Genomic DNA, 26,868 nt, shown 5'->3' on the forward strand with positions numbered 1-26,868 from the left:
GGGGCGGGGAGAAGGGGAGCATTGGTATCCAACCTTTTAAAGAGAAGCTTTCAGCCTCCCACAGATGTCGTCTGTAGTCCACCCACAACGCACTGCAGGAAGCCAACTTTCTCTGACGATAGCCAACTTTCTCTGACGAACTTTCTCTGACGGTAGATGGTATATTAGTCCTTTTTGGTCAGATGACATGTCATCACCCCGATACAAAGGGGAAACCAATAGAAATCATCATCATCAGTGATGATCGTGGGTGAAGTGAAGAAATATTAACACACTGAAGAAATATTAAACTGGGTCCCTCGCGTTATGAAGCTGACGTCTATCCGGTTGAGCCGTTCAAGTACGGTCGAATCAGTTCGGATTTGGAGACGGCTGCATGGACGTGCAAAATTAGGCAGAAAAAACCTGCACCCTCCGTCCAACAACGACGATGGTTGAACGCTAGGGAAAGCCATGGAATGCCCGAATCAGAAAAGCGCTGGTCGCAGTGCAGTAAACTGTACGCTTGCCTCTGGATTTGTTGTTGTGGTGCTGGACTTGATTTTTGAAAGTTTCGCTCTCCCTTCTTGTCGTTTCGACAGAGAGGCAGTTGATTTTTTCCGTGCAGTTCCTTTTTACAAAGCGTTAGAAACAAAGGGTGGTATTATCTTCCTCCCACTTTGACGGACCTATCCATTTCCTTGCCAAACTTTCTCCGGGACTGACGCAGTTAAACTACGACGGCTTCAGAAAGACACTTTTCCCCACAATACACTCAGAATTTCTGCCACATGATATTTCAGTCTAGTACCTTGATGTGCCCGCCGCTTTGCAGCGACGAGCTGTAATGCGGAGACCACCCGCGGTGAGAAAGAATCCGGCTCGAGGAGGACCCACGAGACCGGTCTGCCCAACCAGATGCCATGTACCGGTCATTTGGGATGGGTAAGGCGGAAGCACAAGACTCTCGGGAAAAAAGATACGCTCACCTGAATGGAAATGGGTGGAAACCTCACAGCCAACATCGTTGTTGGTCGCTTGGGGTGCGGGGGTCAAAATCGTGGAGGTGGGGGCTGCCCGAAGCGCCAGCACTGCCCACCGGAGTCGCACCTGCCGAATCGCAGGGACAGGGCTAACCCATCGTCTCTTACTCGGGACACGCAATATGGAACGCGCTCCCTGTACGGCTGCGCAAAGGAAGACTTGCAGTTGAGGACTAGCCTCCAGCAGAGTTCCCAGTGCGCGCGCAGTAGTACCCAGACACCTGACGCATCCCATATACTGTTCAGGCGTAAACCCACGTAGTGTTCAGGGCCGAGTAAAACCACTCGCGAACTCTGTCATACCAGACGAGCCAACTGGTCTAGGGGGGGGGGGGGGCATTCCCCCGAACGGAGACCTCCGGCCGATTGCTCACCGGGGTCCCGGATGGGGTAGAGGTCAGCCGTGACACAGTTTGTGCAAGAGCCGCTAGGTGGGTAGGTCGAGTCCGTAGCCACCCCGGCTAGGCCGAAGTGGTTGTCAAGTCCGGGATTACCCGCACCCCGGGTGTGTGGTTGTTGGACGCCGGGCTGAGTTGGCCCGGCGCTCCTGAAACCCTTGGTTCCACCCCACGGCCGCTTAGGCCGGTTGCCGCGCACCCCTTTAGCCGTCGGGCTCGTGAGCCGGACATTGCCCGTGGGACACCACATGGAGGCGGGTGCGGGCAGGGGGGAGTGTACGTCCCCTCTTACTACTCCCCTCGGAGCAGATGGTCAATGCTTCTGGTCCCATATAATAAACAGGGTTTCGGCTACCCTGCAATAGATCATATTCACACCATCAATGTGATAGAGAAATGCGCGGAGTACAGTCAACCCCTATATATAGCCTTCATGGATTATGAGAAAGCATTTGATTCGGTCGAAACCTCAGCAGTCATTCAGGCATTACGGAACCAGGGTGTACACGAGCATTACGTAAGAATACTAGATGATATCTACAATGGGTCCACAGTCACCATCGTCCTCCATAAGGAGAACCGTAAAGTGCTAATAAGGAAGACCGTGCAGGCAAGCAGGCACAGTCTTTCCTATGTTACTCACAGCATGTTTGCAAGAGGTATACAGAACATTGGATTCGGAACGGCTGGGCGTAAGCGTTAATGGTAACCCCAGTAACCCCTTAGTAATCCCAGTAAACCCAGTAACCCTTAGTAACCCCAGATTTTCTGATGACGTTGCCTTGCTAGGTAACTCTGGGAACGAATTGCAAAGCATGCTTACCGCACTGGACAAGCAGAGTAGAACCTTGGGCCTGAAAATTAATATGCAGAAAACTAAAGTAATGCTGAATAACCTCGGGAGGGCGCAGCAGTGTTGGTTAGGTGGAGACGCAGTGGAAGCGGTAAACGAATATATCTACTTGGGCCAAGTTGTGACCCCGAACCTCAACCATGAGGCAGAGATAATTAGAAGGCGGGTAAGTATGGGGTGGAGTGCATTCGGCAGGCACTCTCAGATAATGAATAGCAGCCTGCCATTGTCCCTGAAGACGAAAGTGTATGACAGTTCCAGCTTAACGAAACTCACCTACGGGGCAGAAACTTGGAGGCTCGCTAAGAGGGTTCTACATAAATTGAGAACGACTCAGCGGGTAATGGAGCGGAAAATGATAGGTGTAACATTAAGGGACAAGAAGAGAGCGGAGTGGGTCAGGGAGCAAACTGGTGTTAAAGACATATTAGTAGAAATTAAGAAGAAGAAATGGACGTGGGCAGGGCATGTAGTGCGAAGGCAAGATAACCGCTGGTCATTAAGGGTAACAGAGAGGATCCCTTGAGAAGGCAAGCGTGGCAGGGGGTGGCAGAAAGTTCGATGGGCAGATGAGTTTCAGTAGTTCGAGGGGATAAATTGGTCGCAGTTATAAGCACAGGACCGGGATAATTGGAGATCTATGGGAGAGGCCTTTGCCCTGCAGTGGGCGCACACAGGCTGATAATGATGACGATGACGATGATTATGATGCTGATGACACTCTCCCACGCTGTGTTCTCTACTCAATATCATGCCACATGTCAGTTCTGTCCGAACATCCCTTAGCGAAAAGATGCCGTATTTTTAATGTATTTTGAATGCACTTAATACATATATTAACTTCGTATTTATTCTGCATTATTTTGTCCACATTCGAAATGCATTTTGAATACATTTACAATGTATTTAAAATGTACCTCAAAAATGCATAAGCAGTGCATGAAAAATATATATTTAATGCAGTTTAAATGCATTAAAAATGCTCAGGAAATTTATTTTTAAATACGTGCAAAATGTATTAGTAATGCATTTTAAATGCACAGAAAATACTGCTTCAAATATACTCAAAATGTGTTACTAGTGTATACTAAATAAAACCTAAATACATTGAGATGCCATGGCAATGTGTCTTAGGGGGAATTGTTAACGTTCAACTAGAAACTATCATATTGTGGTTTCAGAAAGTTTAATAGGCATTAGGCTAAAGGTATGCTCCATTGTGAAAATGTAAACCGGCCATGCTCGGAATGCGGGCCAGCAAATGACTGAAAGGAACAGCATGTACGCGCACAAATTGGCAGTTTGAAAGTTGTTTATTGTACACCTCAGTCGAGTGGCCAATTTTGCCATTACTAAGCAGCAGGAATGAATGCCCTTCAGCCACCTCGGTAGCCAGCGCAGATGAAGCGTTGTGCATCAAAGTCTTCGTACTTCGGATTCTCCACGCGGGAAATTTCAACAGCACCTGCAGTGAAAAGAAAATATGAAAATATTAGTGAAACGCTTTTTTTAGAGGCAAATAAATGTCAAATCAATCAGGCCTTTTCTCTAGCCGTGCCAACGTCCCTCGCGAGCAAGGATTTTTTAGTTTCCCCTTCAGAGAAAAAAAAAAACCCACCTTGAAAACAATTCCCCTTTTAAGGACGTTAGACAATTTATGTAATGGTAAGCATAGTTTATATAGTCATGCGGCATCGGATCTTCAATACCATTTTTAAGAAAAAAATAGTGGGTGGGGGGGCGGGAGGCTAGGGATAAAAATGAGCGAAAATTATGAAAAAAAAAGACAGAGCTAAGATAACAACGTTACCAAACATGCAACAGAGTTCTTTTATGCTACTTCTCTTTCTTAGGCGCTTGAGTTAACTTGAAATGGTGGCAATTCTAGTTTTTCAACTAACTTGGACAAAACTGGTCGGTGACCTCACAGGACGCTAATAAAATAAGATAAGCAGTAATCTTATTAACTACAATTATTGTTATGCGTTCCATATTTCGGCGTCACCTTCTTCGGGGATTACGTTCTAAAAATATAGCGCAGCGAAACAATTTAAAAATGCATGGGCAGGATTGCAGTAGAAAGCTTACATAAATGTCATTAGATTGGCGTGTGCACTCAACAATGCTTTCAAAGGAACGGCAAAGTAAGGTTATTTCGATAAACAAGAACAATTTCACGCCGTCCTTAAAATAACAAGCTCTTATATCGTAGGCACCTAACCCAAGCGATTAAAACAAGCAACGCCAGAAAACGTGTATTTGTGCTAGCACACAAATGTAATTTTTTTGCTCTCCCGCGCACATCACCAGCAGGTAATTTTATACTTTTTGCTGTACACAGACAACGTCATGGGTGTAGCACGTTTCCCCATGCGACATTACCCCCGTCGCAGTTTTCCCGCCCCGCTCCCCCCGTGTCTCAAAATCCCACTGTCCATAATCCCTGTCTTTCTTCCCCCATGTTGTGCCACCCACGGCCGCGAAAGCCCTCTTCCTGAGCTGGAGAGGGGAGCGAGCAGGGGAGCCCCGCCTGGCATTGTGCGAGCTCGGTCCGCCTGGGGGGCAAAGACGGTCGTGCCTCCCTGCCTGCAACCAAAGAAAAAAGAACTGCAGTAGAAGAATGAAGTGTCTGACCTTTGTGGCGAAATTTAAGTGCTTCAGTCCGGCCTGGTCGTCAGTGTCAGGCCTGGTAAAGAGAAGGGATACTTAGGAAGTAATAAAGAAGGATGTAGAAGGAAGGCAGGAAAGTTAACGCCGCTAGAGTCTAGTGAGTTAGGTTTTCTATAACAGCATGAAGGCGCGGAGACCGCTTTTATGATGGAGGCGAAAAGCAGAATCGCCCGTGTGTACGAGATTTCGGCGCACGTTAAAGGTCCCCAGGTGGTCAAAATTAATCCGGAGCCCTCCACTACGGCGCGCCTCAGCATATGCGTTGCGTCGGCGTGTTAAACACTACAGTCGAGCATGGAACCTACACGTTAATGACCCGCACTAAATTCGGGCTCATTGCTAGGCCCTGAGGCACATGTGGCCGCATGGCAGGCCCGTTTCGATGGCAGGCCCGTTTCGATGGCAGGCCCGTTTTGATGTTCGCGCAAGCGCTCATTGAGGCATCGCCCCGTTCGCCCGATGTACTTTCTTTCGCACTTCAAAGAAACGCAATACACGACCGCGAACATCGAAACTCCCTCAAGGGCACGCCCACGTCACATTTATCATCGCATTGTAAGAATTGCGGATTCTATCCCTTGTTTAATGGTACTACTGCTTTAATGACTCACAAAGATAGGAGAACAAGGGAGATAGTTGAAGCCTTTTATATAAAAAATAATTCAGATGATTGTATTAATTGTTGCCCTCTTCCTTTTGTCCTTGTTTCTTGCGCGCAGTTTCACCACTATGAATATGTATAGAAAAAGTTTCTCCCATCCTTTTATGTTAATAAAATTTGCAATAAGGTTTCTTTTTTTCACCCTGCAATAGCATGTTTCTGTAAAGAGAATGTTTGTCTGCCCAGCGAGTTTGTTTATTTCACAAAATGTTTGGCGGCAATTTATTTTTCCTCCACGCGTTTCATGGTTCTCTGATGAGCAAAACTTGCTTAGACAACTTCTTTTAACATACTTCAATCCTCTTGTTTGCATCCCCTCTCCCAACCGTACAGCACACGGCCTCCTTGCTCGAATAAAAACTTCAATCAGTCAATAATGCTCATGGCGCCGGTAACACTTTTAGAGCGAGTGCTTTTCCGTTCAAGTCATTCCTGTGACTGCCCCATATTACTGCTTCGCAAATTGTCCTATTGATTGATTGATTGATTGATTGATTGATTGTAGGGTTTAACGCGCCGACGCAACGCAGGTGATGCGGCGCGCCGTACCGGGCTCCGGATTAATTTTGACCACCTGGGGATCTTTAACGTGCGCCGAAATCTCGTACACACGGGCGTTTTGCTTTTCGCCTCCATCAAAAAAGCGCCCGCCGCGGCCGGGAATCGAACCCGTGACCTCGTGCTCAGCAGCGCAACGCCTTAGACACTGAGCCACCGCGCTGGGGTTCACAAATTATCCGCATACGGTCTATCCAGTGAGTTCTGTCATTGGTTCGGCAGTTATGCGTGGTCCAGCGGTAGCGCGTCGGGTTCCGCGTGTCTGTCACTCGACCAGGAGCGGCCGAAGGGCCTCTGGGAACGCGCACACGTGTTCGTGAATGCGCTACGAAATTAATACAGCAAGGAGGGAAAAAAATGCTCGGAAACACAAAAGAGGAAGGGTCCAACGTCCTGAAGTTTCGCGAAGTTTTGGGGGAGCAATCCAAGGAACAAAAGGAGACAAACCTGCCCGGGCGACCCGTTCCGGGAACCGAGGGGTCTCGTGCGGGGAACTGGTTGCCTCCCTCGAAGTCCCCCTCCCCACCCGCCTTCCTTCTCCTTCCTTCCTTTGCTGGTTCTTGGTTCTGGGTGGCGGTAAAAACAGAAACTGATTGTAACTTAGCGGCTACTTTCATACAGTTTGTCTTACATTGACAAATCATTTGTAGTCCCTGAACATGATGCACTTTCGCTACTGCCACTTCCACCGAAGATTACATGGGTCGCTTTTAACACTTTTGGTCACTTCGAAACAGACGGCATAAACTCTTTCATGGCTTTAGTTGACAGAATGGCTACATGCGACCGACAAAAATCGCGAAGGCTGCTCGGATTCTCGCCGTATGGCCCGGCCATGCGCATTAGTCGGATGCATGTATGCCACAAACTGGGTTCCTTCCCCGTACGGCGGCTGCTGTGAACATGCGCAGCTGTGAGCGGCTGCTGCGAACAGAAAACAAAAGAAAGCTGCGTCCCTGGATACACTTCGCAAATTTCTCAAGCGCGTGAACATGGAAGGCGGACTTTCTGTGAACAGGCTGTGCTAAAAACGTTCCTGGCTGTTATGTGTTTAATGCAAGTGTTAGTCCTCAATAAGTTCAGAACGGAATAACTCGATCTACAGGGAAACTCGTAGCAACAGTCCCCCGTCCACTCAGCAGGGCCGGAGCTAAAAATTAGGCGCAAAAAGGAAAGCACTAATATCCATTTTTTTACGTCTTCTTGCTGTCGTTGACTTGTGAGTACATTCCCTTGCACGGCGTAGTTACGGCAGGAAATCTTGCTCGCAGGTAGAGGTAAGCTTAACAACCACGTGCGGATTTTGTAAAGGGCATTAGCACTCTTCAATTGCAAGGAAAACATACATCCATTAATTGTAGTGCAACACCGTACGCACAAATAGCCGGTATATCGTGCTTACCTTGGCTAGACGGCCAACGCCGCTGCAACGCGCCGTCCAAGCAGAGACTGCGTCCACCCGACGACCGCGCGTTGAGGAGTCCGAAAACACCACAAGACAGGCAAAAGAAACGCAGGGAAGGCAGACAAAACGTGGAGGGGTGAGCCGCTCAACTAGCGCCGCAGGTGCCGGGCACAGAGGAGGAGGTAGTGAGCGGCAGTGAGAGGCGCCGAGCCGAGCTGCTCGCCCACATCCGTATAGGGGGAGAAATGGCTGGAAACGCTGATTGGTCAATGTGTGTGACGTCATTAAAATATGCATGACGTCATTATTTTTTTGGCGCTAGATTTGTTTGTTTAGTTGTTGTTTCTCCCCAGAAATTTTTCCCTAGTCTTTGGTAAAGCGCTAGAATGCCTCCCTAGTCTGCCTAGTCCCCGCGCTTGGCCAAAATGGCGGAAAGCTCTTGCTTTTCAAGCGGGCTTCTTTGTGTTGAGATTGCAGAAGTTAGCTACTGAAGGGAAAATGTGTTAAAGACATGCATATACCTTAAAATTCGACCGATGCAATCGTCGCTTTCACGCAAGAAGAATCTGGTTATTCATCATGGTGTGGTGTGTTGAGTTTCAGCACACTGTAGATGCCACTGCCCGCAGTAAAAAAGGTGAGGCATCCATGTGCTCTGTTATTAGTGCTCGGTTATTTTTATTTTGTTTTACTTGTTGTTTACTTCTTCTTGTTTACTTTAAACATTCCTTTTACGTGAACTTTTGGGTCCGGTTGTTTTTCTTTTGCAGAAGGTGCACGCTCCACGTGCGTCATTCCATGAACTCAGTGTGTTCAGGGGAAAAAAAAAGGGAGATAAAACAAGTTTTGACGACAGATTTGTTCGTGGAGCGATCGCATTGTATTCCATATTTTTCCTGCGTGGCGTGTGCAGGTATTGTTGCGCCTGTGCACTGAAATGACGACCGTCCCTGTGGAAATGACGATCACCCCCTTTGTCCACCCTGTTCAGAGCCTCAACCTTAGCAGCAAGGCGTACTTTCTAATAACATTTCGAGACCGCTTCCAACATTCCACAAATAATAAGCTTAAGCGCTTGCCTATCGTGAAATTCCTGATAGCAGATTGAAATGTTGTGTTGACATGGACAGTGCATGCTTTAACGGTGGCGTGAATCACGAAAAATGGGTTTAGATTGCGATGTGGTGTGGCTCGCAGCGCAAGTGTGAAGGCCCGTTCGCACTTGCGACTGGAGCGATAGAAGCGACGCGATTGCTGTCCGCGGCGACAAAAATTGGTCGAGACCAAACGAACAAGGAAAGCGGCAGAAATCTCGTCGCTTCTACCGCTCCAGTCGCAAGTGCACTTGCGACTGGAAAGAAACATATGTAGGTCATGTAATTGTCCTGTATTTCCCATGAAATACTCTGTGTTTGATGCCTAATAAAATAAGCTGTATCCAAAAGCTGAACCTAATCTTCGGGGGCTTACAGCGAATGTATGACACGCTTCTATTTTTGTGCGCCTTCGGAAAACCCTGTTGCAGTAGATGATTACTTGTGGCTTCGCCGGAATGTTTTTTGTTGTTTTATACTCACAGAGCCTGCCTGACAGTACATCTGCCAGGTGGTAAGTGCGAGGCTCCTACAAAATAAGGCAAGAGCAACTCGCAAGCCTTGCCTAATTACCTGGCATAGCACAAAACTTGATATGGCTGTGGCTATTCTCATTGCATCCGTGATAATCCCTTGTATAAATTTTTCGCGGCAGTTGTTTCTCGTTAGCCGACTGGGACCGCATGACAACCTGCCAGTAAATTTCTTTTGAACCCACTGTTCCGGCATCCATGAAAATTCCTTTTTAAAATTTCAGTCGGCTCCCGTTTGCTGTCTACAGAGATGTTTTTTCCACCAGCAAGACAGATAGATCTGCGCTGCTTTATGCACAAGCGATAAAACTATATGTTTCAATGGAGCCAGGCATACATCGCATTTTGTGATAATGTGCTCAGGCAAGCCGAACAACAATGTGCATAGTGAAACTAGTAAGGCTTGAGCCTGGAGATTAGCTATGTTATGGCTAGCAAGAAATGAGCAACCGCGGGTAAATGTAACAAAAACGTTTTCAAGGAGGGACTTGCAATAATTTATGTGCACTCCGCCATTATTGCTGCTCACGAACTTCATGCCCCCATGGGTGCAGCACTAACGTATCTGGTAATACTTCAGGGTCTTGGGCATCTTGCTGTCAATCTTTACATCACGCTTTTTCACTCCTGTGATAGTTCTAGTGTCTCTCTTCCAAAGCTGCACGTGGTTTGCAGCGCGGTATGCAGACATTTTTGCCATGAGCTCATCAAATGTGGCAACCAATGGAAAGTACCTCGTGGCCAGTTTCCTTCATTCCTTGCGATGGAGCACGTTGGTTGTGGCATCAGTCCTTAATTGAGGTGGTGTGGTGGAGCAATGAACGAGTGCTGGTGGATGTGCAGCTACTGCAGAGGAGGCCTCCCCCTTTGGCGCGCTGCAGCCAGTCAATGTGGCCCAGGGCCTGCTGCTCTACCGCCATCCCGATTGTCCACACCCCTGCCTTGGCCAGCGACTTCTGGCACTGTGAGCTCCAAAGCAAGCACAGGCGCCTTTGCGGTAGTCACCCTCCAACTGCCACCAATTTGGTTTCGGCAGGGTGACCAGCGGCAGCGCACACATCAGCAGCCCTACAGCCAAAGGCTGTCTGTTGGGAGCAGCCACAGTCTTGGGCGGCCACCTTACTCACAGCCGAGGTGGCCATCCGGTCCTGGCACGGAGCTGCTTGGCGGCCTGGCAGAAGCCATCTCGGTGGTCCAGCATGAGCCCCAGGTAGCGCACCCTGGTCTTCCACCCGAGCTGCTCGCTGTCGATTTGCAGGCATGTGACCCTGCAGCAGGCCTGGGTGTCCCAGTGAACAAGCATCGCCTCCATCTCGGTGCCCGACAGCTGCAGGCTGACATTGGCGAGCTTGGCCCGCACTGCATCCGGGGGTGCCTGCAGCTGCAGAACGACGCCTCGGCAGCCCGCCATGGGGCCTAGTGCCTACAGGGCCGCGGCGGCGGCGTACACAGACAGGTACACCCTGTGCGCCCTTCTACTGATAGTGCCACTGATAGTGCCACTGTGACCATGTTGAAGAGTGAGGGGCTGACGACTGTGCCCTACAGGGTGCCCACATCCACTGGTTGAGGCACCGACAGGGCGTTGCCTACCTGCCTTTGTGCCATGAGGCCCGTCACGAACGCCTCGACGGAGCCCCGCAGCTTGTCCACAATGCCGGCCTCCTTTATGGCCAGGGAGATGAGACAGGGTGCTGGAGGTTGTTGAAGGCACCCTTTATTCCCCCCCCCCCCCCCCCCCCCCTTCCTGATAGAAAAAAAAAGTGCGGAAGTTTGCAAGCGCCCTTAACCCTTTGAGGGTCGAATTTTTTTGAAAAGAACTTTCCCTGGTGGTCAAATTAGTTTACTGCGGATTTGGAATGGACAAAATGTCTAAAGTCATGATTAAATGGTAAAAAATTATCAGGAACAGTATTTTGGGGTCAGCATCACTTAGAACTGAAAAATGTTCAATAGTATTTCAGAGTGTGGTATTCCTTGAAACACGGGTCTATGCACAGTGCCTTATCGAAGTCTGCACACATACAGCGCATGTCCGAAAATGAGCTGTCTTCTTCCGAAGAAAGGCTGTCTTCCAATTCAGACTCGGTGAAAGGAGTAAACTCAGAGTCAGAAGAGTCATCGCGGTCGGTGTCATCAGAGCGGGCAGTTCGTTGGGCCATATCGCCGCTTTGCCGTGCGTCTGAAGAACTCGAAGGCAACCCAGTAAACGAGGAGAGCGAGAATAACTCATGCGCGCCGGTGATAAACAAGCTAATAGCTGCGCCAATATAGATAGAAATCAACTTCCGCCGCCCCCACAATGGAGTCTCCGATTAGGTTACTTCAGTTTCAAGCAAGGAGGGCAATAATACCTAGTGAGCATGGGTAATAAACAAGATAAGAGCAGCGCCAATATAGATCGAAATCAACTTCCGCCGCCCCTGATAGCGAGCGTCGATCAAGTTTCGCGCGCCTCCGATGCGATCACGTGGCGAAACTGAAACCACAAAACGCGTTAACACGTAGAGACGCCGTAACGCGCCGAAGCCAGAGAGTTCTGTTTTTCACTGCAAGAAGGTAGCACAATCAAATTTCAAACACTTCTTGTAAGTCCCAGGTGGTGGCAGCACCTCCCAGGGAGCATGCATCGTTAATATGGTGCGAAATTTCAAACGGATGCTCGAAATCGTACCCGTACGGCAAAGACCTTGCGGGACGGAAAACCGCCGCAGTACACGTACGGCAAAAACCCTCAAAGGGTTAAAGGCTATGAAGATAAAATACATGTTTGGTTCATTAAAAAGACTGCCTTGTCTCGATAACAATGATATCAGTCTTACAGTAAACTTCAAAGGAATTATCGATATATTAAATTAAACATTTGAAGCAATGGTGAATCCCCGCCCGCTTTCCGGCGGCGATTTCACTATGACAGCACAGGATCTTGTTGGATGATTAGTGCCCAATGACCTAAGTCATCGCCAAGGAACATGATTGCGCGATTTTAGAGGGGCCTTCATTGATCTTATCATTTGATCTTATCACGCGCAAGAACAGCGCTGTTAAGGGCGAAAATTACATGAACCTGGCAATATTAGTCCACACGCAAAGCGGAATAATTCAGCCATCGGCATTTGTTAAGTCATGCCAGTTTAAATTTGCGCTCCTGTTTTGAGTCTCATCGGGGCGGAGAACATTTCTGCACAACCCAAATGTAGAGTCTGCTGTAATGAGCTTGGTGTTCTCAAATAGTTGCATTCCTAGCGGTCACGTTTTCAATGCTTCGTGCATAAATGCCCTATAATTTGCCTGAAGGCGTGTACTATCAAGTTATACCTTTTCTGGAGCAGCCACCCCCTTTAGTTACCACTCCCAGATGAGGTAGAGCAAGTCACTGCAAAGTTCGCCATTCGAACTTTATATTTAGCAAGAAAAAATAATAACGCAAATACGGCGATGTCTGACCATACTCTTGCGGGTAGGCATGTTCTGTGCAAGCTGAGCAAAATATTGTTACGTTTTGAATTTTGTCGTGAGATCTGATGAAAGAGTTATAATGCGGTCCTACCATTTTGGTTTCAAACTTTAATGAAAGGACATACTTTTTTAGCTGACGCGTGCGCTGCCATTTTTCAGCCGAGTACACACTGCCGGTTTTAAAGCTAAACGATAAAAAAAGTATTTGCAGTTCATGAGCATGGGCGGCTCTGGAATGTATAGGGCGCACAGAAGTTTTGTAGTTTTCGTTGCAGACGCGGGAAATGAAAATTATGTTTAAAATCTTCTTGGTCCACCAGAAAACGAAAGATTGGGCAGCTGTGCAGAGCCAGCATGACCTTCGGGCATGGTGCGATGCCCGAAACAAGTCAGCATTTTGTTTCCCGGAGTGCACCAAGAAAACATGCGTATTGGCATGGCCCCGTATACAGAAAGACCAAAGACTACCATGCTTTAGCATGAAGCGGACAGTAATGACGCAGTTAAACTATTTCCTTGGTTGACAGCGACCGTGCTGTTCAAACTAAAGCATGGTTTCAGGTTACGACAGGATAGATTGGCTAAAAATTGCAAAGTTGTTTACCGTGATAATTCCTTGGTTATTTCGGTTACTTAAGAAATGCCAGCAAGAGCTCGCGTCCAGGGGCCAGGAGCTATTGAACTCATATGGGACTTGTGAATAGGGTTCCACCCCGTCTGACGCCTGCGAGCGTCACCTGAAATGGGCTCAGCGAAAGTTGTGTCTCTCTCTCTCTCTCTCTCTTCTTTGCCACCAGTACGAAAGTCCTTCACTTGCGCTGCGCACACTGCTATGGTTTTAAAATTGGGTGTAGCAGTGGATTGCAGCCAGAACAAATATATATTTCATTCTTCATGTACTGATGCTACGCTGTCCCGATACACTCTGAGTAATCCTCTCCAACTTCGTGCATAATAAAATATTTGGGCCTTTACAGGAGTTGAATTTACATTTTCTCTCATTAAAAGTCACCTATCCGCTCCACCGTGGGTGCTTTCAATTACCAATTCAAACGCAAATACTGCATTCGGAATAAAACAAGATAGATATTTTTTAGCTCGGAGACACAAGGTACTGTGGCATCGTGTAAATATTACGAAGTGAATATTTAAATATCAAAGAATGCATAATTGATCTGCACCGCACAACTTAACGTACAATGCAACCTCCATCGTCAAAAGACATCAGTGATCATGTAAGCATTAGTCACTGGAAGAAACTTACTATTCGATATCGCCGTTGTGACTCCGGCCCCTGAATATACACTGCTCTGGGTAGCCGCCGTCCAGGGAAAAAGCGGTCGTGGACGCAACGGAGGTGCTTTAGTTGTGATAGAGGTCGAATATGGCCATCTGATCGTTGTTACTGTCGCGACGCCGTCTGCCTGTGGCAGGGCTGGTGACCGTCGTGCCTTCACATTTAGGATAAAGTCTGGAACTGGCTCGGGGAGCCGCAGCACGCCCTTTTTGTCGACCCGCTGTTTTGCAGTTTCCTAGGTTAGGGGAGAATACCGCCGAACAAATCTGCCTAATCGCGGGGGTGAAATTGACTGTCGCAACATCGCCGTCGGAAGGGGACAACACTCAGCGCGCGCAATCTGAGCCCACTCCAACAAAACTCTCCAGGCCTCGACAGAAATGTGAAAAAGGAAGAATGAAGGGCTGACGCGAGAAAGAGGGGCGTACCTTGCGGTGTGTCTCAATCGCAAAGGCCCTCTGCCCGCGCACGGCATTCATTCAGCTAAACTGCACGTTTCACCCATTACTTAGCCCATCGCATTCTTCAGTTACCTTGCACGAGTCTTGAATGTGTGCCCACGGCCGTTTGATCTCCCCCTTTCTAGGAGAGGGAGCGGCCGTGATCAGCCACTGCCGCTTGCACATTGTTCTGCTTAACATACAAAGATCGTCTGTTCCCTTTCGGGCCTGCATTGTACCAGTCTTCAACCATCAATGGCCGGCGGTCCCTCTTTTTTTCCGCCGCGAGTTAGTGCGGACCGTGGTGCAGACCACTCCATGCTTCCCCGGACGAGTCAATCTCCTCTGCTGAGAACAACTCAGCCGGCCAATTATTCTCGGTCTTGCCGCATGTCTCGCACAAAGGGATACAACGCATGCCTTTGGCGTCCCGTGCGCTGAGCTTACCCGAAGGCGCCGTCGCTTTTGGGGCTGCACCCCTCCGAAATCATCCCTCAGCGGTTCGCACCCCTCAGGCGCTTCGTTTTGTCACGGCCGGACTCGGCTCCCTTCCATGCGAGTGGCATTTTCGTAGCATTTCGTGGAAAGTGCCATTAGTGGCACTTTCGAAAAATATGCCGCTTTGTTCACACGCGACGTACCAGGCATACAGGCAGCATGGCGATGGCCGGAAAAATTTCGGGGGGGGGGCTGAAGCCCGGTCAGCCCTCCCCCCCTGGCTACGCCACTGCATCAAGTAGCACGAGGGCTGCCACCTGCCTGGTAGTCTGGGTGTGCTCTAGCTCTCATTACGTTGGCAATGGAGTTCATCGCAGCCTGGTGCTGCCGGAAGCCTGTGAGCTGCTCTGAGATGTACATGTACTCCTTGGTTCTCCAATTTCGTGTGCCTGCTGCCAAAAACTTTTGCCCTTGCAACAGCACTACGATTGGACTCGGCTTATCCACATCAAGTTGGTTTTTATCATTCTGAGTGCTTACCGGAGTAACTTCTTGCACAAGAAGTTATTACAGTAAATCCCACCTTGAAAGCTTTTTTATTGTATGGCTTTACGTGTGGTTGCTCATATTTTACTAGCTGTAGCATAGCCAACCGTAACATATCCAGAGGGGTGAGCTGGGCAAGTTGGTATGTGTCATCTTAACAACAGCACGAAAAAGACTGGGACGAACGAAGCAGACAAGTCGAGTGATGATTCACAACTAGTTTTTTGTGGAATGTGCACTAAACATAAACGTTGGCATCAACAGAAGAAAAGAGATGGAACACATTCCACTCGAACGTACTTCCTTGCCCTTTTCCCCCCGCCCCCCTCACATGACAAACACTGGTAAATCCTTTTACTTGACACACATGATACTTCAGCTATGGACCACTGCCGAGCTGATAACAGAGTTGAGGAACATCAAGTTCAATGCCGCACTTGTGTTTGGCGGCATGTACTGGTTAAGAAGGCGAACTCTGTCACAAAGTACTGGCGATGTAACACAATCGCCTCCCAGTTTTCAAATGTTACACGCTTCGATTATCTCTCGGCCTGTCTGCCTGGCACGTCTGGAAAGAAGTACACAAATGGGTTCCACCGTTGGTGTGCATCGTATACACGACTACCGAGCTCTTCTTACAGAAGGTGCTCTATGGGTCCACAATAGTACTGCATGAAACCTGCCCTGTTTCAGTGCCTTTTGTAGCAAAATGCCTTAGCAACCCATGCTGTTTCCTTGTCAATGAATGATAAGCTTGTCATTACAGAACACTTGTGGGTACCCTGTATTTTGTTTCCTTTCAACATTACAGGTTTGCAGCATGACGGGAAGGAGTGCAGAGACGCCTATGCTGCGATTGCTGGCGTTGTGCAAACAAGGGTACAATGAACTATTGACTGCAAGAGGATGGCACTGCCTAAAGTTATTCTTTGTTAGAGTATAAATAAATTTCAAGGTCTGAACCCAATACCCATGTACCCTCAATAATAAAGTGTACCTCAATAATAAAGTGTGTCCACATCTTTTGACAGCTGTGTCTGTTTACTTTTCATGCAAACCTGCGACCACTGAATATGTAGCCATGCATGCAAGCAAAAAAGAAAAATACACTGAAAATGACTGGCTAAAAGACGCATCCCGTTCCCATCAGGTGCAATTTTCAGTGCACTACCACTTCTAAACGTGCCGACTTCTGTTAATCATTTCAGTTTGCACCATGCTATAAATGGCTGATGATACATGTGTTTAAGCGAAGTCCTGGGAACAAATAGAATTCTTTTATTCAATTTACAATTTCCTGTCGGCCTGAGTGGGAAAAAAATGCAAACCAACTGATTGGTTAGCAAAAAACCTGCGGTGTCCTTGGACGTATCCAACTGAAGAATGGTGTGCCACAAATGGGAAACTTCAAACAGAATTTTTTGCTTTTGAACACTGAAAAGCATTATTGACAAATGGATTAAGTGAAAGTAACTTAAAACCTCGGCAGCAAAAATACGAACCTATTTTAGGAAAGATCGTCAACACATGGTCAGAAGTAGAGTTCATCGAAGAGTACAATTTCCCAGCATCCACTATGGCATTCCCTGTAGCCATTTCTAGTTTCAGCGTGTAAAACTACCTTGGCTTTTTTATCCGAAGACGGCAATCACATTTTTGCACACAATGGAAGATCAGGGCAGTGCATACTTGCATATGAAATGAGTGAGTATATATACTGTTCTCTTCATGCCTGACCAGAAGAAAAGTGCAATTTGCTTGACTTCAAAGTAGGGGCTTTAGTCTGAAATATCCTGATGAGTGGAAGCTGAATTGTCACACAATTATAGTTCAGTGCAGCGTCGCAGAAGAGTTTAGGTTGTCGAGAAAAATTGGAAGCTCATCACTGCTGATTGAGGGCCATCTTTCAGGGAAACTTGCACAAATATTATGCGCTTCGTATCGTCTAAAGTCGCACTAGTGTTTTCCTAGTTTCGCTATGCTGCTGCATTCTTCAGAAATAACACTTCCCTGCAGAAACGTCTTGCTGTCATTGAGAATACCCCCATGATGGTGGTTATGGCCATCCTAAGAGATTGTAAGAATTTTTAATGGAAACTCTGCGGCGTACCATTTTCTTAGGGACTTTACAAGGCAAATTATAAATTATGCCTTCTATATCAAGCAAATGCGTACTCGGAATATGTACAGATGCTGTGAGTAGCCGTACTGGGAAATGTATGAAAATAAAATATATAAGGCATATTTTATGACTGCAGTTTTATAGCACATTCACCATGACTGGCTTCATAGGTCATGATCTCAATGTATATTTTACATCTGTGCAAAAGGAACGTAGTGCACTGATCAAAAATACTGTGTGAAGTAACACACTTAAAATCAATTGTAACTCAGTTAAAAGGTCTCTTCGATTTGGCTTGCACTGGCTGCACTAGTTCCGAAAAGTGCCGCAGCGGTGCCGGCCGGTGTCGCGCGCGTGCAGCGCCGGTTCAAGTAACTCACTTAAAATCAACTCTACAGTTTACTTATATGTTCAAGGCAGTAAACCCCTGAGTTTATGTTCGGTTGATTGATCAGTTAATGGACTAACTGAAAGAAACTGAAAGTAACTCAGCAAAAAAGTGCGAACCTATTTTAGCAAAAGCATAATGCATCATGGTCAACAGTACAGTTGTCATCCAATACTGCGATATCTCTAGCACTTTACTGTGGCATGCCTCATAGCCTGTACCTGGCTTCATCGCATAAAACTCCCTTAGTTTGATCCCAAGACTGCGGTCACATTTTCATACGCGTTACCTGATAGTGCATGTCATCATACGTGAACATGTATTCATGTATTACGTACCTCAAATAAATGGTGTCTAAATAAGTAAACCTCTAAATAAAAGCAAAATATTGCAATAACTGTAGCATTGTTTAAATGTAATCTGGTAGCTTTCGCGGCACAGAGCACCTGTATCAGTTCCCTGTGAAGAGGGAAGCAATTTATGTTATTACATGTCTTATTTTTGGTAACACAGGGGGTTTGGTGCCTCTCGGTTTGCCTCCCCCCTCCAAACTTTTTTTACTCACATCCATAGGTGACAGTGATCGATTTGCTGTGGTGAGAGACCCAGGTGGTTCCCTCCATAGAGCAGCAGCATTTGCACATAGCTGCCCTTGTCTGTAAATTAGCAAATTGAATCGTGGTGCTTTTAATCAAACTTATCTTACAAGGATTATAATATAGTCCTCCTTGCTATAAATTGTTTGCATAGTTTTTCGTATGTATTGCTGACATCAGTGGGATAAACAGGATGAGGTATACCAATCAATTACACATCCACAAAGCACACAGATTGTGCCTTAAACTGAATTAGCTTATAAAATATCTAGCGAGAAGCATATATAGCACACTTTTTAAGTTGAAACTTCCTAATTAATCCACTCATGTTCAAACATAACGCCGAATGCAGGCTATGCATCTTTAAGCTAGCTCTTACCGTTTAGCATTTACACTTTATTTTTATCTGAGTAGAACATTTTGGAGCTTTCTTTTTGCTGCAGTTGTATTGTGCACTTGAGCCCCACGATGTGCATCATGGGACGAACTCTCGTATCATGATTTTAAGGGATATATATCCATGCATGTACGTTGGTAACTGAGGTATGTTTTGAAATGCTGATGTTTTGCCATCTGGCCCTTTTATCACGTTTTAATAGCGGTCGGTAGTACGGCTCATCTTTCGCCCCAAAAAAAGAAGAATTATGCATAACTGGGGCTTATTTTGCTGAGGCAATCGAATAAAATACAAAGCAAACACGTGCGCGCTCCGTGCTTGTTAACGAAAAGTCGGAAATGCTGATGAAAAGTGTCGTGTCAGCTCATAGGAACCTCAAAACTTGGAAAGCGATGTGCAGAGCACGCTTGACGCTCCTTTGGGGTGGGATGTATGCAGAAACGGAAATGTTATTATTCATTTTTTTGCGTTAGGCTTAAAACACGTGTGTTTACTCAGCGCCCCCAGTACCAGAGGCGATAGTTTATTTCTTCATCTAATAGCTAGGAATGAAGGCGGTATTCTGTACACTGGTTATACCTATCGAAATTACGATGCACGGCGACCAATGAAGGTCATCAGCTTCAAAATGAGTCAAGAAAGTAAACTGAACAAAGCAAACTCGATCATCCTGTCCAGACGCTTTTTGAATTTGTAAAAAGCTTGCATTGCACACCGCTAAGACGAGGAAGGACGGGGGGAGGCTAGGTTGGTGAGTTACAGTGTCATTATTAATACATTATAAGCGTCGCGAGCGATGAGCGAGCGATAGCTTCCGATCGATGCATTCGTGCACGAAGCGAAGCCGACTTTCTGGAAATCGGTGGGAGCGGTGGTTGTTGTATGCTACCAACTGTCCCTGTTCTCGGTTCATTCATGTCCAAACTATTTAGGAGTCACCGGCTCTCCTTTCATCTAAAAATGGCTCCGTCTGGGAGTCCACGCACCAGGTCAAACAAGCATCTGAACGATGTGGGTCCAAATTGGAACGAGTTTTGTTTTAAATGGTCCCAGCAGATAGATTTTGCTGGGGGATAACAGGCCTGACCACTTAATTTTACAAATATTTGCTTTGGGAATTGTCATGCTCAGACAAAGCAGCCTAACTTTTTTACCAGCATTGTTAGCATATTTACATTTTCCCATTTTCATTAGAAGTAATTCCAAACACTGTTATTACATTTAAAGTTCCAGCCAGTTTGAGTTCAAACAGAAGGCACCGTTGCAGCACTTACACAATAGGCAATTAAACAGCATTTGCGCACCTTGATTGTACTGTTAAACTTGCTCCACTTTCGTCAGAGTTTTTTTTTTTTTATTGTGAATGATGCGGTTCCACAGCTGCAACCACTTGTGAAGGACCATGTCTTGGGCCATAACAATTGTATGATGAACTAGGTAGTAAAGATAAGAAATTGTAATGTACAAAGGATAAAAAAAGGCAGGAAGTTAAGAAACATCTATAGTTGGTCTGAGGTATATACTACTACTCATTAACTTGGGGATCATAATTGAAGAGCAGGATCATGATGCTACTCTCATTTAATGAACAGTGGTGTTTAACAATGATTTATCGTGTGATGAGTGGGATTCCCTTCTCAGCATCAAATAGGAAGAATCTGAGCCAGTTGTTGCATGTTGAATCTACGACAGTCAGCTTGAAGACTCAGACAAAAGGAGAAAAAACAGCCGTGCACGGTGTTGCATGGTGCATATCATCCCTTCATTTCCTTGCCTTGTGTTTGTTATTCGAGGCTGACCATTGCAGAGTTGTACTGCTCCTCATGATGGACTTAGCATGTTACCCAACTCCTTGCTAGTATGATCAAGGAAGGAATTGAGGAGCAGGATCTTGCTTTTTGTGGTAGACAATGGTGCTTCGTCTTGTTCCTCACTTATGTGAAGAGTGGAATTCTCTTGATATTGCTCATCGGTAGTGTGAAGAACAGAATGAGCAGAGAGATCATGACCCTTCTCTTATGAGGCACAGAGATCATTCGGTGTGGAGTGCAATACTCATGTAAAGAATGGGATGATCCCCCTTCTGATTTGGTACCAAGAGATACATGCAGATGCAGAGGCATAAATTTAACCTTTTGATAAGTACGATACCCAGAAATGCTTCAGCATCACAAGAGAAAAGAAAAAAACAGCCTAAAGTTGTGCATGCTGCATTGAGACTAGGCATTTCAGCCTCTTCGACTGTTTCAGCTCTCGATAGCTGTGTGAGAAGGCGTTGTTTTTTTAACCGGCAAACGATTCCACGGGGGAAGTTCCAGAATCAGCTGTATTGACTTGAAAGGATGTGAAAAACAGATGGGAAGATTCCTGTCTACGTGGCCAAAACTGGATTTCCTTTCACTTCTGTACTTGTTCATCCCTATACGGTGAAAGGGAGCCAAGCAAGAAAGCCATTCATTGATGTATTAAGGGGTGCGTGACCCTTCTCGTAGACAGCAGTCATGGACAAAGTCTCCTCACAGTTCAAGATTCAGAAAGAAAAGAAATGCACATAAAATGCATGTTCAATAACTTGAGGAAGAAAGCATCACATACTTGTGACATGAACAAAAATTAGAAGTCAATGTGCCTTCTCGTAATTCCTGTTCCCTCACTTTCACTCCTATAAAATAAAGTTTTGATTTGATAATTGAACTCAAGAAGCTCTAGTCAAAGAGCGTATATAGGTGTTTTACAGCGCATATGTTGTATGTTTTATTGTCTGAGCACACCTAGAAGCAAACATCCAGCTTCAGTACTGCTTTCACGCTTGAAGGCACAGTTGACTCCCAATAATACAAAGTCCACAGGGACCACAATTCAATTGAACAAAATGCACCTGAACAGCATTGTCATTAGTCCGCAACTCGTTCACTTTTTCATTTCGTTCAGAATCTTGACTTTTGTTGTGAAGTCGAGCTTATATGTCATGGGTTGTCGTGATAGTGCAGACTTATCGCTAAAATCAAAGCCTCAAATGTTCACCTAACTGCTCACACAGTGCTGTGAGAAACAAATAAGGTTGAGGGCCTCACAAGAGATGTGAACATTGGCGCGAGTCTGAACTAGCCTGCTGCTTTATCAACAGTGCACTACCTTAGTTGTGATGGCACTGACATCAGTAGAGAACAATTAGGGCGCTGTTTCAACACTTGAAAATGGTTTTTTATCGAGAAATAACAGTCACCTTGATGTTTCTATTCAATATAACTTCCAATTAACTAATATAATGGGTTCTAGCTTCAAATTATCAAGCAATTTCTTCCGTTGAATTGCATGTAAAATTGCCGGAACCAGCACATTACTTCCAATTAAGTGACTTCAAGTTATTGAGAGCCTACTGTACTGTCAGTGACAAGATATGTCAGCCTGGGCGTTCTGTATCTCCCAAAACTCCTTTTACTTGTTCAATAATTACAGCAGAACTGGAGCATTGTGTTTCAGTATGCATCAACATTATCTTTGTTAAAAGTACCATCCAACAGCAGGCAGTGCTCAACCGTGAATGTTCAAGAAAGCCAATTTGCGATACCGCAAAAATTTCCATTGATTTGATTGATTGAAGGGTTTAATGCGCCGACGCAACACAGGCGATGAGGCATGCCGTAGTGAAGGGCTCCGGATTAATTTTGACCACCTGGGGATTTTGAACGTGCGCCGAAATCTCGTGCACACGGGCATTTTTGCTTTTTGCCTCCATCAGAAAAGCGGCGGCGGCGGCCGGGAATCGAACCCATGACCTCGTGCTCAGCTGCGCAACGCCTTAGCCACTGCGGCGGGTAAATTTCCATTGATGCTTAGCATTCACTTCTTATCGCATTTGGACAGTGGAGCCAGTGAATGTGCCAGGTTGGCCTTTTCGGAGTGTGCAAGATAACATTAATCTGCCCTTGTTGGGGCACGGTGCCTGGCAATGTGCCAGCAGGAATGAAAACACAACACATGAAGGAGGGTGTCTACTACTCAGTGTTAAAAACTAATGACAACAAAAAAGAGGTGTGAGGTTATAGGGCCAGATGCAAGCATTTTGGCTAGAAATGCTCCTCTGCAGTTATTAGCATACTCAGTCATGCATCGTTGTATCTGATGGCAGGTCATTTAATGGCAAGCTTCCCAAAAAGACTCGTTATAACACGAAGCTTGCAAATTATATGTCAAACAGTGCTATGAAACATTGCCAATTCTGCATTCATCACAGATGGCTAAATTAACTTCAAGGATTTGTGTTTAAGTCGTCAATGCAACAACCACATGCTATGAGCTTGTGTGGCATGCGCTTTGCACGATCAGGTACGTGTTGCGACTGAAGTACCGCTAGGTTGTGCACCAAGATAATGTTTTAGGTTCGACATGTTCAATGAAAACCTCTTATTAAACAAGAAAAGAATTTAATTAAAAGGGGGGGGGGGACACCACAGGGACTAGGTGAAGTTGCAAGCCACCAACAAGTGATTGCATTATTGCAGTGGGGCATCTGGTTTCATTTGATAGCTCTGCCATAATGCTAGCATGAAGTTCACACGATAACAGCATGCCTGCCTCCATCCTTCTGTGTCAGAATAAAGTGCAGCTGGTATTATTTTTCCTTGACATGTTTATCCCATATAGAGCTGGCCGGGGGCCATGGGATAGAAACGGAAGCGCAATAGCTAGTTTGTTGACAAGATTAAATTAGGCAAAAAAAAAAACCATTGCAGCAGCTCATAAGTTTTTGCGGGAGTGAACTGCCTCTTTTGACGGTCATAATGATATGTGGAACATATAAACGCCCAGTGGGGCTCATCATACCACGAAGGAAAGACCACAGATAAGCACTTGACAGATTTATTGTTCTCAAGTACACCAAACAAGCAAACACAAAAATTCATTCCGACTCTTATTATGGTAATTCTCGTGATACGCAATTATTTTTACTCGACGGACAAAAGGCAGATTTTTGTTCTGTGAACGCGTCAAAAGGAGGTGCCACTTTACGTATATCACCGGCTTTTAGCTGCCTGCTACCTAGCTTGAAATTGTTGCAGATTTTCTTCAGGTCCAAATTTTGCCACGCTGGACGACAACACAGCAGAATTTTCTGTGGTCACGCCAAACAAAAGTGCCACTTTGCCTAAATCGCCAGTTTTCAGCCTGCTTTCCAGAATTTTGTTGCGCGTAATACCAGTTGCTGGGGTGATAGCCGTACTCCAGGTGGCACCTTGAAAGAGAAGGAAAGCAATAAAACAAAAACAATATTGTGTACACACAGGACAGTTTCCAGCAGCGCGGGCTGCTGTGTGGCTTAACTTGGTTTTCGGACTTTTGCGGTCCTTTGCTGGGGCTGCTCAGGGAACGCCACGTGCTATACCTTGAAAAGAAAATTATCACCGCCACCAGCTCCACGCAAAAAAAAAAAACTTCGTTCACAATGCCATGGTCAGTTTGCAGCAGCATAGCGTGCCTTACCTTGGTTTTTAGATTTTTGCGGTCCCCTGAGGCCGCCGATGGAACGCCACGTGCTACACCTAGAAAAGAACAAAAGATCACCGCCACCAGGTCCACGCACAACGTCCATTTTTAAGCAGATCGTTGCTGCGCAGGCTTTACTTTACCTCCGTCCTTGCGGCTCAGGCTCAGCGCGCGAAAACCATCACGGCGTGCCATGGGGACGTGGCACGTTTTGCTGCAGCTGAAAAAAAAAAAAAAAAAAGGCAAAACACATGAAAGCAAAACCCTTTCGACGGGAATATGTACTGCTTACCTTGAGATTGTAGTGCGTTTTCGGCAGAACCATAATTTCGTTCCGATGGGCTTTCGCGCCAAAAAGGGGGGACTGGCGAGCGGCGCGTCGTGCACCTGCTGCAGCTGAAAAAAAAAAATAATAAGAAAGGGGGCAAAACCCTTTTGCCGAGAATATATACTGCTTACCTTGAGATTGTTGTGCGTTTCCTGCAGAACCACGATTTCGTTCCGACGGGCGATGACAAAGCAATTTTCGCGCCAAAAAGTGGGCACCGGCGAGCAGCACGTCGTGCACCCGCCCGCCGCAAGCACCGGAGCCGAATGAACAGGCAGGTTCGGCCGGTCGGACGCGGCCGCAGCGCGGTGGCGCCGCCGTACGGCCAGGGACCTTTCTGGGGACCTTTTTTGGTTCCCTAGGCACCCTGGGTCGCCTAGGGAGACGGATCGCCTTCTTGAGCGTTGATTTCTGTTAACCAATCAGCGTTTCCAGCCGTTCCTCCCCTTATACGCTACCGCTCGCCCTCGCAAGCATAGCCAGTGTTGTCCATCTAAGGCGAATATTTTTCAGAAAAAGAAAATTTTCCAAGCCTCCACAGCGATACCGTCGTAACAACGCTGGCAAAGTGCAAATGTTTTCGTACATATATATACTCGTTGAATTCGATGTTTTTGCCTTGCCGATTGCGTTGGAACACCGCCGCTTACATATTTGTCCGCCGAGTTTCTCTCTAATACGCAGAGTGATGCCTGCTTTAGGCAGCGCAGTAAGTGAAAGTATCTCCCTCAGTTTCTTTTATTATAAGTAAACATCGACGAGAAATTCTCAGTACGTTTATTCATTTGAGATGTATTTTATCTGGCACTTCAGATATGCTTTACGTGAATCTTACAATTCAGCAACTGAAGCAGCGCCTGTAGTGTACTCGAAATGTATTTCGGCAAAGCTTTATGAATACATTTAAAATGTATTTTCAATAGGTATTTTTCATGCATTGAGAGTGTATCTCTACATGTTCGTTCCAGAAACGTAAAAGGCATTTGAAATGTATTTCGAATATATTCGGAGTATATTTCCATGTTTCAGCACACTTTTAAAGTATACTCAGAGTGCTGCTCTAAATGTAGTTAGGTAAGTGTATTTTTATAATATTTACAGTGCATTTACACCATCATCGTTTGGCGGGAAGAAATACATTTTCAATATATTCTGAATGCCTTAAGCGCACATTCGTGAGGTTCAGTGCATTTTTAATCTATTTGGAGGGTACTTAAAAGCACTGTATTTTTCCCGCATTTTTAATAATGTATTTGGAATATTTACTAAAAATTGAGAAAATGCAATTTTTAATGCACTTAAAATACATCTACAAATACAAAGCATATTTGAAGTGCACTTCAAGCGTACTCGTACGTATTTCAAACGTATTACTTTTCGCTAAGGGATGGGAGCTCTCTACCACATCACTGTAGAAAGGTCCTACACCCCTACGTAACCAGCACTCCCCTACATTACCACACAGCAGTGCGTGGTTACTACTTACAACTACTACTTACTTACTTACTTACTTACTTACTGTATACTTAAAAAGATGCGTCTGCCGAATGATCAGCTGCTCGTTAAGTCTAAAACAAAATAAAGGTGAACGCGCAGAATGTGTGTGTGATTACTAAAACGTCCATTCCTTGATTTCGCTCCGCACGTATACACGACAGTTAAGCGTCCCCTCCCCACTCCCCCATGTCTTGCGAACTATCAGAGCATTTGGCGTCCAGTTGGTCTGGTGCGTACTACCTTGCGTAAGTTTAGAGAACCGTCTTTGGCATCTCCGAAGCTGCACTGGGTTTTTGTATTCCCGTACGAGCTGTTGTTTCTTCCAGACTTGGCTGACCATTTATTTTTCCCTGGTTCCATTAACTTTCCTTAGTCGTTGCTATTGTTATATACTGATGGTTGCTGATTGAATGAGGGACACCGGACAACTCACAAGTTGGGTTTTAACAGGCCGCCATCGTGTGTGTCTCTGCCGACGCTAGGCCTGTCTTTATTGACAAAAGAACCGGCACCCAGAGGGCGCTAGTGATGATACATATATAACAGCTATAAGGCGTGAGTGGGCACATATTTAACGAACCACAGCCTTGGAATATAGTTTACATTTCCGCGTGGCTTATATTCCCATAAAAGGCCCAAGTTGTTGTCAGGTATTAGGTAATCACTTCCCCGAAACACA

The 26,868-nt window shown here is 46.1% G+C and overlaps 1 protein-coding gene and 1 long non-coding RNA gene across 7 annotated transcripts; one reads left to right on the forward strand and one right to left on the reverse strand.

The window, feature by feature from the left end:
* The first annotated feature begins 7,798 nt into the window (after nucleotides 1-7,798).
* Nucleotides 7,799-16,378, forward strand: LOC144162260 (uncharacterized). Of its 6 annotated transcripts, none has more exons than XR_013320634.1 (4): nucleotides 7,799-8,204; nucleotides 10,038-10,158; nucleotides 10,231-10,650; nucleotides 16,186-16,378. XR_013320634.1 is itself a non-coding variant. In XM_077692737.1 (4 exons), exons 1-4 carry the CDS (start codon nucleotides 8,147-8,149, stop codon nucleotides 16,196-16,198), a joined length of 366 nt encoding a protein of 121 aa, XP_077548863.1. In that variant the 5' UTR covers nucleotides 7,799-8,146; the 3' UTR covers nucleotides 16,199-16,378. The 6 variants fall into 6 exon arrangements, 5 of the variants coding, with proteins under 5 accessions (XP_077548863.1, XP_077548862.1, XP_077548864.1 ...); XM_077692737.1 differs by having other exon boundaries at nucleotides 10,231-10,404; XM_077692736.1 differs by having other exon boundaries at nucleotides 10,076-10,158.
* A 7,467-nt stretch (nucleotides 16,379-23,845) lies between these two features.
* On the reverse strand, nucleotides 23,846-24,562 carry LOC144161837 (uncharacterized). Its single transcript, XR_013320501.1, has 3 exons — nucleotides 24,508-24,562; nucleotides 24,362-24,420; nucleotides 23,846-24,263 (listed from the first exon to the last, which is right to left on the reverse strand). It is a non-coding gene; the product is annotated as an uncharacterized LOC144161837 (long non-coding RNA).
* Between the last annotated feature and the right edge of the window lie 2,306 nt (nucleotides 24,563-26,868).

The sequence above is a fragment of the Haemaphysalis longicornis genome, unplaced genomic scaffold (genome assembly GCF_048455015.1).
Source record: "Haemaphysalis longicornis isolate Haplotype H1 unplaced genomic scaffold, Haemaphysalis longicornis Haplotype H1 scaffold_12, whole genome shotgun sequence".
NCBI classification, from domain to species: Eukaryota; Metazoa; Arthropoda; class Arachnida; order Ixodida; family Ixodidae; genus Haemaphysalis; species Haemaphysalis longicornis.